Raw genomic sequence first — 15,087 nt, 5'->3', positions numbered from 1 at the left:
TCATTCTCATTGGTGGTCAGAGGACACCAGGAAGCCACATGTTCTGGCAACTTCCTGTCTATTGCCATGGCAGCAGTTGTTATTGCGCTGCCAACTGGATCTGTGTCAGAGCAGGACGGGGAATTGTGTAATTTGGTTGTCTGAAAGACACAGTAGGATTTCCAGGGCATTAAAATACTTTAGGGACCTCTAACACCACCTGTTCAGTAGCTGATTGGTTGAGAGCACCTGGGGCGAGCTGATTGATTGGTCAGTGTGATGTGGCCGGTCTTAGTGTATACGGTTACAACACTTCCCCCTGTCTTCCACCGAACTAGAGATGTTACTTACTGCTGGGACCCTGGCACCCACACACGCACACGCACGCATGCAAACACACAGATACACGCACAGGCACACACGCACACAGACAGACACACACGCACAAGTACTCACACACACATACACACACACACATGCACGCACACACACACTGTGAAGAAGGCTGCGAAGCATAAACTTCAGCAGACGAGAGAGTTTGGTCAACGGTCAGTTGAAAGGACTCCTCTCACAACTTCTCATCAGGCTCCTCACTCCACCCTGGAGGGTCGCATACAAACACACACGCACGCACGCGCAGACAAGCGCACACACATCCTTGTATGGGAGTGCCAGTGGAGACGCTTGGAGAGGGCTGAGAGAGTGATGGGATGCAGACGTCACTGAAGGACAGACAGGAATGAACAGACTGCTCTGCTCTGCCCTGCCCTGCCCTACTATGCTCTGCTCTGCCCTGCTCTGCCCTGCTCTGCCATGCTCTGCTATGCCCTGCTATGCTCTGCTATGCCCTGCTATGCCCTGCTATGCTCTGCTATGCTCTGCTATGCCCTGCTATGCCCTGCTATGCCCTGCTATGCTCTGCTCTGCTATGCCCTGCTATGCCCCGCTGAGCCCTGCTATGCTCTGCTATGCTCTGCTGTGTGTCATTCATGAGTCCCAAACCAGGAGAAAAATGAGGCAAGGAAGGGAACAAAACGGAGGACAAATGCTGCAGAGAAAGAGCTAGAGAACGTTGACATATCTGAAAGAGACGGCGAGAGAGACAGCTGGAGAGAGAGAGGGGGGAGAGAGCAAGAGAAGGAAAGAGAGAGAGAGATGAAGTCAAAGAGAGAGAGAGAGAGAGAGAGAGAGAGAGAGAGAGAGAGAGAGAGAGAGAGAGAGAGAGATGAAGTCAGAGAGAGAAAGAGAGAGAGAGAGAGAGAGAGAGAGAGAGAGAGAGAGAGAGAGAGAGAGAGAGAGAGAGAGAGAGAGGGATGTCAGCACAGGGGTGTGCCCTCCGTAATATTTTAAAGAGAGATCTTCAAGGAAGTGTGTGTGTGAAACGGAGCAGAGAGCGAGGGACAAGTGAGTGCACGGCATCGTGGGGACTGTGGTTTTTTGAGCTTCTAGATGTGGAACTTCCACAAGTGACCACCTGCCTCAGGAGTCAAGGGTCCAGGCAGGTAGGCTCAGTGTGTGCATGCGTGTGTGTGTGTGTGTGTGAACTGTATACAGTACACTCGTACATCTTCACTGTCTTCAAATGCATGTGAGCTTTGTATGTGTTTCAGAGGAGTGCTTTGCAAGATAGGATGTCAGGTGAAAAATGTGTGTGATCAGTGCATGTGAGCAGTGCATGCGATCAGTGCATGTGAGCATGCACATGGTTGGTGGTTCAGAATGGAAGGTATGAGTGGTCCTGACTGTCTGGGCTATTTTAGACACCAAGCTGTTAGCAACAATGATTACACTTCCTCTGAAGTAGACAGACATTCCATGAAGGCTAAGCTATGAAACATTGTCACTACATGTGACAATACGTGTGTGTGTGTGTGTGTGTGTGTGTGTGTGTGTGTGTGTGTGTGTGTGTGTGTGTGTGCGTGCGTGTGTGCGTGTGTCACTGCAGTCATGGTTTCATTTCTCTGTCTCTGTTGCAAAAAACTGACAGGAAGTTAGACAGGAAATAATACAGGAAAAGAGACACTTCTCTAAAATGGTGTCACACATTCGGAAAACCAAATCGACCCAGATGGCATGACACAACCGACTAGAATAATCAACATAAGTAGAAGATTTAAATAGACTGACTTTAAACGACCACTGACATTGCCTAAGGATACAAAATGATTACATTCTACTTCTAAAACCCCAAAGTCCTGTGCCCGAGACAATCCAAACACTCCTCGAACATCAGGGTCTGCCCTCATCTCAGCCGTGACAAGGCCGAGCCTACAGCCTATCACCTCCATCTTAAAATCACGGATGCTCACTGGTTATCGTCCATCTCACTTCCAGTTGTTATTGCAGCAACCAGGTCGCCACCCTCCAGGCCGCTGGGTCCCACTGAGGAGGAAGCTGCAGATCAAACAGATTACATCATATCCTGTCAGCTCTGGGAGTCCCGAGATGGTTGTCTCTCGTAAACGGATATCAATTATCACAAGCAACAGTTCAGCAGTAGCTGACCCTTTAAAGGGCAACTGAAGTCGTTAATTTCAGTCTTATCCTGCCCCCTGTACTATTTCAAAAAATGGTCTCTGGTGAAAAGCTGTGCATGGGCTTTTCCTCAAATCAGGCACAACCCCATTCTGTGAGATGTACCTCAAAAAGGCACTCGAATTTCATCGAAGGTTTTTGACCCCTCGGGGTAAATGAAAAATACAATCTAAATCAAAATAACCTCACTGTTTTCTCCCGGGCAGATATGTGAAAGCTAACATAGCATAACTTGAAAACAGGGCAAAAATACAACTGATTTCAAAACCCTGAAAGGGAGTCTTACACAAGCTGTGTGATATGGCAATCATGCTAAACGCTAACTTGTACTTTGACTGACTTTACTGTAGATTTTTGTTATTGTCTTAGAGTGGATACGTTGGGGTTAGCTGAGGTCGCATGATGATGAGGTCACAGTTCCTCCAAGATGGGGACTAACCTTTGACCCCTGCGGTAGCTTGAGGAAACCATAACATCCAGCAGCACATCCACTTGCTTTCTAACACACACACACACTCTACCATTCACTCTAAACACACTCTCTTGCACATACATACACATAATCTCTCTCTAGCACGCGCTCACAATCACACACCATTTCTAACACACACACTCACAATCACTTTCCAGCACGTACACACTCACACATATACATAAACACAGGCACTCACGTTCTACCATCTCACTAACAAAGAACAAAGGAACCTTGACTTGTCAATAACCCTCCCTTCCTCTCCTCCCTCATCCTCTCCTCTTCCTTCCTCTCTCATCTTCTCTCTTCCTCAGCATCCGTCCTCATCCTCTCCTTCCCTGTGCCCCCCCCCTCCAGAGTAAACATGGCAGGCTTCAGCTACAAGGACGTGGCCTTGAGGACCCAGAAGAAGCTCCTGAGCAACGTGGCGTCCAAGTCTGTGGTGCAGCTCTTCATCGATGACACAAGCAGCGAGATCCTGGACCAGTTCTACCACGTCTCCAAGATACACTCTGGAAACAAGGAAGAGGCCAAGAAGGTGGTCAAAGACCTGGTGAAGGTGTGTGTGTGTGTTTGTGTGTGTGTGTGTTCATAAGGAGGTGCTGTGCTGCCTGTGGTGGTGAAGGTGTGTGTGTATGGAGGTGCTGTGCTGCAGGTGGTGGGGAAGGTGTGTGTGTGCGTGCGTTACGGTAATAAGGTGGTGCTGTGCTGCAGGTGGTGGTGAAGGTGGGGGTCCTGTTCCGTCATCAGGCGTTCAGCCCGGAGGAGATGGCTCTGGCTCTGGAGTTCAAGAAGAAGATCCACCATGGAGCCATGACGGCTATCAGCTTCCACGAGGTACACATATGAAAAACATATTTTCCCTCTTCTCGCTTCTCTTCTCCTGTCTTCCAATCACGTCTCCTCTCCCCTTCTCTCCTTTCCTCTCCTCTACTTTCTTCCCTTCTCCTCAGCTATTCCCTCTTCTCCCCTCGTCGTCCCTCCTCTCCTCTTCTCTCCTTTCTTCTCCTGTCTCCTCCTCTCCTCTACTGTCTCCTCCTCTCTTCTCCTGTCTCCTCCTCTCCTCTCCTCTCCTGTCACCTTCTCTCCCCTCCCCTCCTGACCTCTCATCTCACTTTCAAGAGGTGCCATACCTTGTCCCATTAATAGTTTCCACAAACAGTATTTGTTTGCAATAACCCCCCCTCAGGTGGAGTTCACCTTCGACATGGCCGTGATGGAGGAACTTCTGAATGGCTGTCGAGACCTCCTGCTGAGGCTGGTGGAGAAACACCTGACGGCCAAATCCCACGGGCGCATCCGCCACGTGTTCAGCCACTACGCGGACCCCGGCCTGCTCACGCACCTGTTCGACCCGCAGGGGGCGCTGTGGCCCTGCCTCGCCCGGATCTGCACCGGACTCAACCTGTTGATGGAGGAGGGGAAGCTATGAAGGGGGGGGGGGGGGGGGGGGGGGGAGATTAGAAGGGAGAGGAGGAGGAGGACGAGGGGGTGAGGAGGATGAGCCGCCCCCCCAACTACAACACGGACACATGACGTGGCGCGGTTGGCGCCCTTTGCCTGTAGTGCGGGAGGGTTAGTTAATGGATGCACTTTAGAAAGTGCCGCCCCCCTCTTCATGCCGCCCTAGGCGGCTGCCTATGTCGCCCGTAGGAAGGACCGGCCCTGACCGCTGTGTCATCAGCCGAGTGATTTCGTCTGATAAAATCATCTGCCAAATGAACCCAGTCTCATCATTATTATTCCCACAAGATGGTGCAGTTACACATAAAGAATGTGATGGAGACACCTGATCGAACCAACAACTTCCTGGTTGTCAGCTTAGGATGACTGCAGTACTGTTAGTGTGTTGTGATTGGTGTATAGGGAAGGGCCGGGCCAGGATGTGTACATTTACATGGTAGAGCAGTTTATTGCAAAGCAAAAGGTGGCAGGTTGGAAACCCTCCTTTACATCTGTTTGGATCAAAGTATCTGCTAGATGAACACATTGCACACTGAAAATAGGAGACGTAATGCCTCAGTTGTAAAGCAATTCACTTCAGGGTACATTGTTTTATTGTTACATTAAAATAAACATAGGTGTACAACTTCCTACAAACATACACCTTGGACATTAAAGGTTTGTATGTAAGTGGACTTCGCTTCTAATGACCATTCAATGTTGTATTTGTTATAAAGCTCTTGTTCTGATTTGCCAGGTTCATATATGGTGAGTCGATGCTGCCTCCTACTGGATGGGATGCGAAATTACATCTTCGGGTTGCGTGTGGTTGCAAGTGGGCCAAAAAGTGTATTTCTGCCAAAAACGGATACCGTCAGTCCGCGGCAAAATATTTAAACTGGTAAAAGAGGATTGGTTATAATTTAGGGCACAAAGCAGCTACAATAATGCAGTCAGAAGGATAATTGTTAAACAGATTAATAAATTTCATTCGTTAATCTTGTTAATAACTGTCTAGTCTCCAAGACTGTTGGCCTAAACAAGGATGTCAGACATATACCAAAACATTGGACACAATATTACCATCAACATAAAGTTATGTATGTGCATGTTCTCACTGTCTGATGCAGATAAACTGGGCAATAGTAGGCCTAGCTTCCACAGACGGGAATCATTTTTTGTCTGAAAGTCCTTTCTTGGCACCTGCTAAAGAAATGTGCATTAATGTCCAATAAAATCTTGAATACAATTACCAGTTACTGTTTAAAGACATTACATAGGCCTACGAACGAATGATTATTTGTGTCTGTAAATTGTGTGTGGGCCTTTGGGTAGGGCAAATATTATTCTTAGAATACAATTAAAATATTTAAATTCGTGTAGGGAGTTGGTAGAGCAAGACAAATCTGTTTTCGGGAGAAAAGCCCATTTAAGTCTAATAGACATCGGCGTCGCGGGCAAATGAACATTAACGGCTTCGTTTGTCGCTAATTGATTTCTGGTATATTTTTATTGGGATTAAATCCCTGAAGAGACATTTTCAAGACTGAATTCTGTGAGCTCAAATTCCTTCTCTTCATTTCAACCTACGCCTTCTCCTCTCCAATACTCAAATTACTCTTCACTTACCACTCCTCATACACTCCTCCTCTTCCCCCTTTCCTTCTTCACATCCTCCTTTCCACCATCCCATTCTCTCTTCTCAACATTCACCTATGCAGCCCCAGGGGCTGTCATTAGACCAAAATGAAGTAGGCCTAGTCATAAGCCTGTACCCTATAGTGTCTTGCAGCACTTCAAACCACATTTACTACACAGACTGGGACCCTCCAACCCTAATCAGGGAAAGCTTCCTCCTTGCGTTTTTTTTTGTCCAAACCACCCAACCATCCATCTCATCAACCAGCTAATTATTAGAATCAGATGTTCTAAATTCGATTTTAGAGCACAGCTCCCGGGGGAGGACCAGGTTAGTTCTCCGGTAACAGGGCTAACTAACTGCTATTCAGGAACAGGTCTATGACAGGATAGATTGTATGGAGAGGGCTAACAGGAACAGCACTAACAAGATAACTCTCCATGAACATGGTTTAAAGCGCTGGTCTTTGGTGGTTCAATATCCTACGGGGCGTCGTTGATGAGTTGGTTTCTCTCACTTACTGTAGCCTCTGTCGGCGAGTGACACAGCTGAGTCTGACAATATAGCGTAATGACAGAGTTGTCAGTCCCACAGTTTGAACACCGCCCTAATGGCAGGTTGGTTATCTAGCTGAGTCAAAATCATTAGCTTCACTTCTGTGTTATTACAGTAGGCTACATTTCCGAGAGTTTAACTGGATTCAGAGGTCTCCAAGCTTGTTAGTTCGTATTGTACCAACACAACCATATAGTCCTAGGCTAGGCTATTCTGTGCACATAGGTTAAGTAAAAAAAAAAAATCATTCTAAAATAGAGATTTGTAAGTAATAATAAAACATTTTATCATCATCATCCCCACCATCTTCATTATCACCATAATCGTCATTACTACTACCACACTGTCCAACCTCGTCATTACTATAGTAACTGGTTGCTATGAGAGACTAGGAGCTGTCTGTCCGTGCTTGTCAAAAGGACTTGGAGCGCACGAGGATCGGAGGGAGAGCGCGAGAAGGGACAGAGCAGAGCCCTGTCGACATTTCTCAAACCAAGATCGAAAGACGCGAAGTTTGTGACTCTGGAGACTGTCCGTGTCTTTTGTCGCTTGTCAGAGTTTTAGAGTGATAGTGAATACGATATCAGGATACAGCTTTAGCCACTGCGCGCGGGTATCTCCATGAGGGCGCGCGAACAAGAAGTCAGTGTACCGTGTCTCGCAGGTACAGAGCATACGAGGCAGCGAGTGATCTCCTCCCTCAGGTAAGTGTTGTGATAATGATCCATTTTAAAACCAGAAGTGTGATTAACATTTCTTAAAAATTGGTTGGATAAGTTAGAAATTATTATGGTCATGTCAGGGGGTAGCAACAGTGTTTATTGAAGGGTTAACGTTGATTACAAGGAGTGTTGATCTCACTCATTCAATAACTTATATCCTTTGATCGCATCAGCTTTTGTGTAGTGTCTAAATTAAATTAAGGCGTGTATTTGAACGGGGGTGGACAGAATATTAGCCATCTTGCCGCTAGAGTCAGGTACACAGTGTTCCTGGTCAGAAAAGACAGAAAGTGTAGAAATGTTCAGCTCTGTTGCTAGTGTGGCTGCATAGTTGTGATCTTGGACAGCTACAGGGTGTCATGTCCACATTAAAACCAATCACCACGGTTGGGCAGGCAAGGAAATTCACCTGTACCGGTTTTAGATAACAGAGGCCCGGATAAATTGAGCGTGTTTGTGTACGCATGGGTGTGTGTGTGGGTGGGTGTGTTTGTGTGTTTGTGTGAAAGAGAGATAAGAGGAGGTTGTGTAGACTACAGCAGTGGTGAGCAATGGGTTTCATAAGCCACCATGGTCGGCCCCTCATGTGTTGTGAAGCAAAGCACCAAGACTCATTCAACAGCAATGGAATGTGGTAGATTGCCTTTCCAGTGGGAGGGAGTTGATGGACCAGGGCAGGGGGTGAGTCAGAGTTGGGGTTGAGAGATGATGGACCAGGGCAGGGGGGGTCGCATCTGGGGGAAGACAGTGTGTGTGTGGGTGGGGGGGGGAGGGGCGGGGGTGCTTGTCATGGGAACATGCATGCTGGCATAGCTGCGAAGATGAGGAAACTGCCAATGCTATAACTCCCAGCTGGAATCAAACATGGCTAGATTCTAGAATCCCTCAGACACCAGGCGCTAAAATCACCAAGATACCAGGTTCTAGAATCTTCCAAAAATCATGTCCAGAATCCTAAAGAGACCATATTCTAGAACCCCCCAGGTTCCAGGACCCCCCCCCCCCCCTGCCTCCCCCAGATCAAACAAAGGCACCAAGAGCCCCAGCCACAACCCTGGGACATGGACAACCCTACATCACGGCCGCCTAGCCCCCCCGCGCTGACCCTGTCACCTTGCCCCTCGTGTGTCATCCTAAGTGACAGCCGCCATTACTGAGCAGACATAGACCGCAGCAGGAGATCAATAACTATTATGACCAGCTAATGGCATGAAGCGCTGTATCTGTAAACATGCACTTGTGCACACACACAGACACACAAACACACGCAAATCTCCGTCTCCAGGGGTCAGCCTTCTCTGATTGCTAAGGTTAACAGACAGTCGAGCAGTCACCAACAGCTCATTAGTCACCAGACAGTTACCCCAAGGAACGGAGAGATGAGGAAGGAAGAGAAGAAAGGAGGCGAGGCTGGGGAGGAGAATGAGATGATAGGCAGAACATAAGGGTGAGAGTCGGAGGGTGGGCGGAGGGAGAGAGGCAAGTGGGGGAGGAGCAAAAGGGGGATATGGCTTTGACTTGCACGGCTGGTTTATCCTGGTTATATCCACATGTTGGTCAACAATAAAGAACCAGAAAATGTAATCGGTTGCAACAACGTTTAATTCATACCCAAGAGCGACGTTCTAAAAGGTGTTCTTGTTCGTCTAGCATGTGGCAAACAAAAAGTATTGATCTTGGATGGCGCCATCGAGGCCATTGCCTTGGTTATTTTAGAGCCGGGCATCAATGCTCGTTCTAAATGTTGCTCAACAGAATGTTAGTTTTAATCTCATCTAGGTCAAAAACATAAGATGGTGTTTTCCTGTAATTATATGGCTGTTAACGTGTAAAACCTTTCAAATTTCTTCAATAAAAAGGTTTGAAAATGCCATCCATCTTTATTCATATATTCAAATAAGCTACGCTAGAATGATTTGCTAATCTCTCGGTTGTAAATTGTAAATTGAATAATGAGTCTCATCAGCAACTCTGTTTAAAGATTCCCTGCCAGCTTGTCAAATATATTTCAACATCAATTTGTGAAGAGATTCCTTGTCAAAACAAACAATGTTTTTTTATGACAGAAGACTTTACGGAGATTGCGCAATAAAGGGTGGCATCAAGCTGTATTTGATCAACAATGACTTGACGTGGTCCCACCAACCCTATACAGGGGTCCCACTCTATCTCTCTCTCTCTCTCTATTTCTCTCTCTCAGGCAGTAGGAAACAGAAGAATCTATTTGTGGGTGACGTTTCCTCGGCTCGTACAACTCCACATCAAGTATCTAGCCATTTTCCATTCCACTCTGCAGTGTAAATTAATGACAAAAGGTCATTAAAACACCGTGGATGGGAGCAGGCGGTGTGTGACAGACACATCAGGCTCGTTAAACATGTCATCACACTACTGGTGTTAACCCCTGACACACTGAACACCTCCCCAATACCACCCTGGAGCTGTAAGCTCTGACACACACAGACACACACACAAACACACACACACACACACATAGACACCAACTCCTCCCCAATGCCACCCTGGAGCTGTAAGTTCACACACACACAGACACTAACACACCCAATGCTATGGGAACAACTGTTCCAGTATTTCTCTATTGCTAAGACACAAAAATGGTATGTGTAAGCCATCCTCACAAAACCATTTAGCCAAATCCCAGCAGGAAGACCATGTACCCCAGTCTTTACAGTTTTTTTCAAACGCTCACACACATTTTTTTTACTTGTCCTCTTTTTTCCATAACTTAACACACAAATCCAACAACTGCACACACAAAATGAAAAATGCCTTGCTTCTCTCGCAAAATGAAGCACTGCATTCAAAATATCACAAACACGTCTCAAAGGCACGCATTTGTCACATGTTGCAAACACTTTTGCCATTATATTACAGTTTTGGATATAGCATATACACACAGTTATTCAAAACCTAAAGCTCTTCTTTCTTGAGCTCCTTTGTACATTTCTGTAAAGAGATTGAAATGGCAAAGATGATGAAAAATTCATGGTAAACACGAAAACAAGATTGAAAGTGAACAGTACTGTAGCATACACAAGCCCTGTTACCCAAGCAGTGGCGGATCTAAGGGGTGGCAAGGGGTGGCAGCTGCCACCCCAATAAAATATACTGCCACCCCAATCTTTTTTTAATTTATTTTCTTAAGCATTTAGCAGATGCTTTTATCCAAAGCAACTTCCAAGAGAGAGCTTTACAAAAGTGCCACCCGAATGAAAATCTCTAGATCCGTCCCTGTACCCAAGAGAAAAATGTTTGTTTATTTCCTTGTTTTATAAGCCTTTGTTCCCTAAATTACAGTAATGAATTTGTGTTGTTGACTAACAGTACTACTATTTGTATGCTGTGACCATTACAGTGACACAAGCTCAAAATGCAATTGCTGTATACTGTAAATAGAAAATAAACATCCTGTAATATTAGCCATTTTTATGACTTACATCATGTCAAACTCATGAGGTGGAACATATCTAAAATTAAGACACATTATAGTCAATGGTTCATTAAAAACTTTTTATAATAGTCTTTTCAATTCCTCTCAGCAGTGTGTAAATGGTGTTCAGAAGGTTGATTTTATTTGAGGGCTTTGTGTGTATTTTGAATGATAAGGTAAGTTTATATGACAGATAATATGGTTTGGACTACAGTGTTTGATTTGGGGTCAAAAGTCAAGGGTTTGGCCAAAACAGTGTAAGTATGAAGATGTGTGTTTAGAGTTTGGAGAAAACACAGTACACATTCAAGAAATGTGTTTTAGCAATTGAGACAAACTGTGATTAAACCCTAGCAGATGGCTGGCACTGCTATCTTAGCAATTGAGAAAAACTGTATTACGGTAGGTGTTAAGCTCACATGCTAACCTTACTTTAACACCGTGTCCACGTTTACAGTTTTGTAGGTACATTTTTGGTTAGTAACCAGATGAGCATCATCTCCATGACGATAGCAGATGCTTACATAATCAGCCTTGGCTCAACACCCCTATGATTACGTAACCATGGAGATAACAATTGGTGCCCAGTGGTCACTCTCATCCCACACACACACTCACACACATGAAAGACACACACACAGTTCATTAAAGACATACACACACAAACACACTCTGAAACCCTCCGCTCCTCAAGTTGTCAGCACACACACACACACACACAGGTCTGGGCAGTGTGACAGAACCCTGCAGAGGACCTGCTGCTACCTGCTGGAGTGTCTCTCTGCAGGTGGTCCAGACCTGCATGACATCTCCTGATCCTCACACACACTCACCAGAGTGGGGGGGAGGGAGAGAACAGGGGGGGGGGGGTCTCTCCTCCTCACACAGGGGGGGGGGGGGGGGGGGACAGGCTGATGAGCTACAGGGTGTGTGTGTTTGTGAGTCTGCCTATGTGTGTGCCTTTCGTGTGCATGCGTGTGTTAGTTGAGTTGAGCAACAGTGTGGTGTGTGTCCAGCAGCTTTATCACGTCTATGCGCTCCACACGAAGCTGCACCAGAACTAGACCCCCTGCTGTTCCCCAGACCTCCTCCCCTCCCTCCACTGTTCACCATAACTAGACCCACCGCTGTAGAGTTAGGTGGATGAGCGGTTAGGGAGTAGTGCTGGTAATCAGAAGGTTGCCGGTTTGATTCTCGGCCGTGCAAAATGACGTTGTGTCCTTGGGAAAGGCACTTCAGGTGGATGGGAGCAGGCGGTGTGTGACAGACACATCAGGCTCGTTAAACATGTCATCACACTACTGGTGTTAACCCCTGACACACTGAACACCTCCCCAATACCACCCTGGAGCTGTAAGCTCTCACACACACAGACACACACACACACACATAGACACCAACTCCTCCCCAATGCCACCCTGGAGCTGTAAGTTCACATACACACAGACACTAACACACCCAATGCTATGGGAACAACTGTTCCAGTTTTTCTCGATTGCTAAGACACAAAAATGGTATGTGTAAGCCATCCTCACAAAACCATTTAGCCAAATCCCAGCATCAGAAGGTTGCCGGTTTGATTCTCGGCCGTGCAAAATGACGTTGTGTCCTTGGGAAAGGCACTTCACCCTACTTGCCTCGGGGGAATGTCCCTGTACTTACTGTAAGTCGCTCTGGATAAGAGCGTCTGCAAAATGACTAAAATGTAAATGTAAACTAGACCCACCGCTGTTCCAAAGACCTTGTTACTCCCTCCACTTTTCACCAGAACTAGACCCAATGCTGTTCCCTAGACCTCCCTCCCTCCACTGTTCACCACATGCACAGCGCAGATACACAGAGATGGAGGGAGAAAAGGAGAAGTGGAGAGATTGAGAAGTACCTAACATAGAGTTAGATATGGGGAGGGAGAGACAGAGAGAAGAAGAGAGAGAAAAAGTAATAGAAAAAAATAGAAGAAAAGGGGAAAGAAATGAGAGGAGAAACAGAGGAGAAGCGAGAGAGAGAGAGAGAGAGAGAGAGAGAGAGAGGGAAGGAAATGGATGAAAAGAGAACAAGATCATTCGGTGATTGAAAAAGAACATCGATGGGTTGGGGGGCCCTGGCAGGGAGCGAGGGAGGGAAGGAGAGAAACAGGGAGTGAGGGAGGAAGGGAAGGACGGAGAGAGGGAGGGAGTGAGGAAGCAATCCTGTCTTTCAGTCCAGGGTGCGAAGTTCATGCTGAGTTGAAGGAGTGGAAGAGAGGGAGGGAGCTGAGGAGGGGAGCGAGAGAGCTGGGGAGTAGAGATGCAGAGAGAGCTAGACCACAAGGCATGCCGTAGAATCATGATGACCCAGCACGGTTCCTTATGTTCTCTTGTGTTCCTACAGGGTGCGTCAGTGATACTCCCCCCTCCTCCCGTCCCCCGTCTCCCGTCTCAAGACAGCAAAACCTCCCCACAACCAAGGTCGTCCGTCGCCATGCCAACCAGTCCGACACACAAGATGGCAGAGCTCTTCCTGACCAGCACCCTGCCTCTGTCCGAGTTCGACCCTTCCTCCTCCTCCTCTTCCTCCTTCCTGAGCCTGGAGCAGAGGGCGGCCTTCATCTTCCTCCTCATCCTCCTCATCCTCCTGGGCCTGTTGGTGGTGCGATGCTTCCGTATCCTGCTGGACCCCTACCGCAGCATGCCCTCCTCCACCTGGACAGACTACATGGAGAAGGACACCTTAGACTACCGCATCGCCTGATAGGCTGCCCTTTTGAACCGCATCACCTGATAGGCTGCCCTCCACTCAAACATATCCTGATAAGTTGCCCTCAACCAATACATTTTATTACAGGATTCCTTTCATTAAGACGTTTCCTGATAGGCTGCCGACCACCGAGACATTATATGATAGTTTATACTCTACTAAGAAATCATTTGATAGGCTGCTGTCCACTAAAACATCGCCTGATAGGCTGCTCTCCAGTACAGCCTTGCCTGATAGGCATCCAGTTCCACACAGCCTTTAGAGGATGCTGTTTTTAGTATGTCAGCTACTTTTCACTCTCCGCCCCGATGGGGAGTTTCGACACGGTTCAAAGAGACTGTCTGGCAGCAGGGGTCCTTTTCCCTGGTCCCACGGGTGGCCGCAGCTTTGCCTGAGTGAAAAGTTAACTGGAACAGAGCAGTTTTCCTCAGGGCCAGCCCTCTCCTGCAGCCTAAGATATGACTGGTCGACTGGCCGACCCTGACGAAGCCAATCACAAACCTGAGTGGCCATCCTGAAAGGGACGGTCAGGGGCGCCGCCATGAATTTTGGCCCCCATAGAAAAAAATAGATAATTTCTATTAGTTTTTCTATTTTTGGGGGTCCCTGTCAGTCAGGGGCCCCTGGAATTGTCCTAACTTTTCCCCCCTATACAGCGCCCCTGGGGACAGCACTTCCTGTAGTGAGGTCTGAAATGCTGTCAGAGGTGAAGATGGGTTTTTAATGCTGCAGTCATCAGCTTTTTCTGTGTTAGGTTCTCACACCACACACACACACTTCTGACTGACTCTCAGGCATGGGTGATTGCTTGGGGAGGGTTGACTGGTTGTGGGTGGGGTGGGGGTTATCTCTTCAATTAGGTGGTGATTTTCCTGTATGTCTGAGGAGAGAGCATTCTATACCCTCAGCGATGATATGCTTAGTCATCATTACTCTGGGGGTGAGGGTGGGGGGGGGGACAGCAAAGACAGAAATATGAATAAACTGCTTCTGTCTTTTTCCTCTACTCCTCTCTCTCTCCCTCTCTCTCTGCATGAGAAAACACACCCCAGAGCCAGACAGACACACACACACACATAGACTCACTGTCTCACACACTCAGACACATCCCACGCTCACAATCTTTCTCTCACAGACACACCATGACCGACAGCTCACCTCAGTATACGTCCGAAGGTGCCCCAAAGCTATTAGATGTGTATACATGTACTGTATCTATGACAGGTGAGAATGGTCCATAGAGCCAGGCAAGGTTGCTCCTCCTCTATTTTTGAGAAGCAAGAAGGATATACAAATATAACTAATCATTACCAAATCTCAGTGGAAGTGTTCTCTCTTCTTTTGAAAAGAGTTTGGTTCAATAGAGGCAGAGGAGGTTGTCCAGTTTGTCTTTTCTGCAGATTTACGTTTTCCTTTTTTAAGGGGTAGGCTAGTGAAGTAGCTAGCTACTTGGCTAGCCAACCCAACAGTTAGCCTGGTGTGGCAGCCCTGAAGGACCATTACGCTCACGGCAAAATTGGAACTGGAGGAGAACGGTGCTGCTGCTAACAAGTTC

The 15,087-nt window shown here is 47.1% G+C and overlaps 2 protein-coding genes across 3 annotated transcripts; both read left to right on the top strand.

The window, feature by feature from the left end:
- Positions 1-1,255: 1,255 nt before the first annotated feature.
- On the top strand, positions 1,256-4,437 carry LOC124467020 (tumor necrosis factor alpha-induced protein 8-like protein 2). Of its 2 annotated transcripts, none has more exons than XM_047019078.1 (4): positions 1,256-1,481; positions 3,301-3,545; positions 3,701-3,823; positions 4,176-4,437. In XM_047019078.1, the coding sequence occupies exons 2-4, from the start codon at positions 3,351-3,353 to the stop codon at positions 4,416-4,418; spliced, it is 561 nt and encodes a 186-aa protein (XP_046875034.1). In that variant the 5' UTR covers positions 1,256-1,481; positions 3,301-3,350; the 3' UTR covers positions 4,419-4,437. The 2 variants fall into 2 exon arrangements, with proteins under 2 accessions (XP_046875034.1, XP_046875033.1); XM_047019077.1 differs by having other exon boundaries at positions 1,258-1,481; positions 3,344-3,545.
- Positions 4,438-7,045: 2,608 nt separating this feature from the next.
- LOC124467206 (cortexin-3) lies at positions 7,046-14,603 on the top strand. Its single transcript, XM_047019397.1, has 2 exons — positions 7,046-7,327; positions 13,167-14,603. The coding sequence occupies exon 2, from the start codon at positions 13,257-13,259 to the stop codon at positions 13,524-13,526; it is 270 nt and encodes an 89-aa protein (XP_046875353.1). The 5' UTR covers positions 7,046-7,327; positions 13,167-13,256; the 3' UTR covers positions 13,527-14,603.
- Positions 14,604-15,087: the final 484 nt, after the last annotated feature.

The sequence above is a fragment of the Hypomesus transpacificus genome, chromosome 4 (assembly GCF_021917145.1).
Source record: "Hypomesus transpacificus isolate Combined female chromosome 4, fHypTra1, whole genome shotgun sequence".
Lineage (NCBI taxonomy): Eukaryota > Metazoa > Chordata > Actinopteri > Osmeriformes > Osmeridae > Hypomesus > Hypomesus transpacificus.
Note: the sequence above shows the minus strand (reverse complement) of the source record. Positions and strands in the feature narration are given on the sequence as shown.

What these genes read in the sequence shown, in the direction of transcription:
- LOC124467020 (XM_047019078.1), top strand. Translation starts at nt 3,351, where the DNA reads ATGGCAGGCTTCAGCTACAAGGACGTGGCCTTGAGGACCCAGAAGAAG. An exon ending in TGGTCAAAGACCTGGTGAAG is followed by an intron (nt 3,546 to 3,700) that starts GTGTGTGTGTGT and finishes GCTGTGCTGCAG; the next exon opens with GTGGTGGTGAAGGTGGGGGT. An exon ending in CGGCTATCAGCTTCCACGAG is followed by an intron (nt 3,824 to 4,175) that starts GTACACATATGA and finishes ACCCCCCCTCAG; the next exon opens with GTGGAGTTCACCTTCGACAT.
- LOC124467206 (XM_047019397.1), top strand. Translation starts at nt 13,257, where the DNA reads ATGCCAACCAGTCCGACACACAAGATGGCAGAGCTCTTCCTGACCAGC.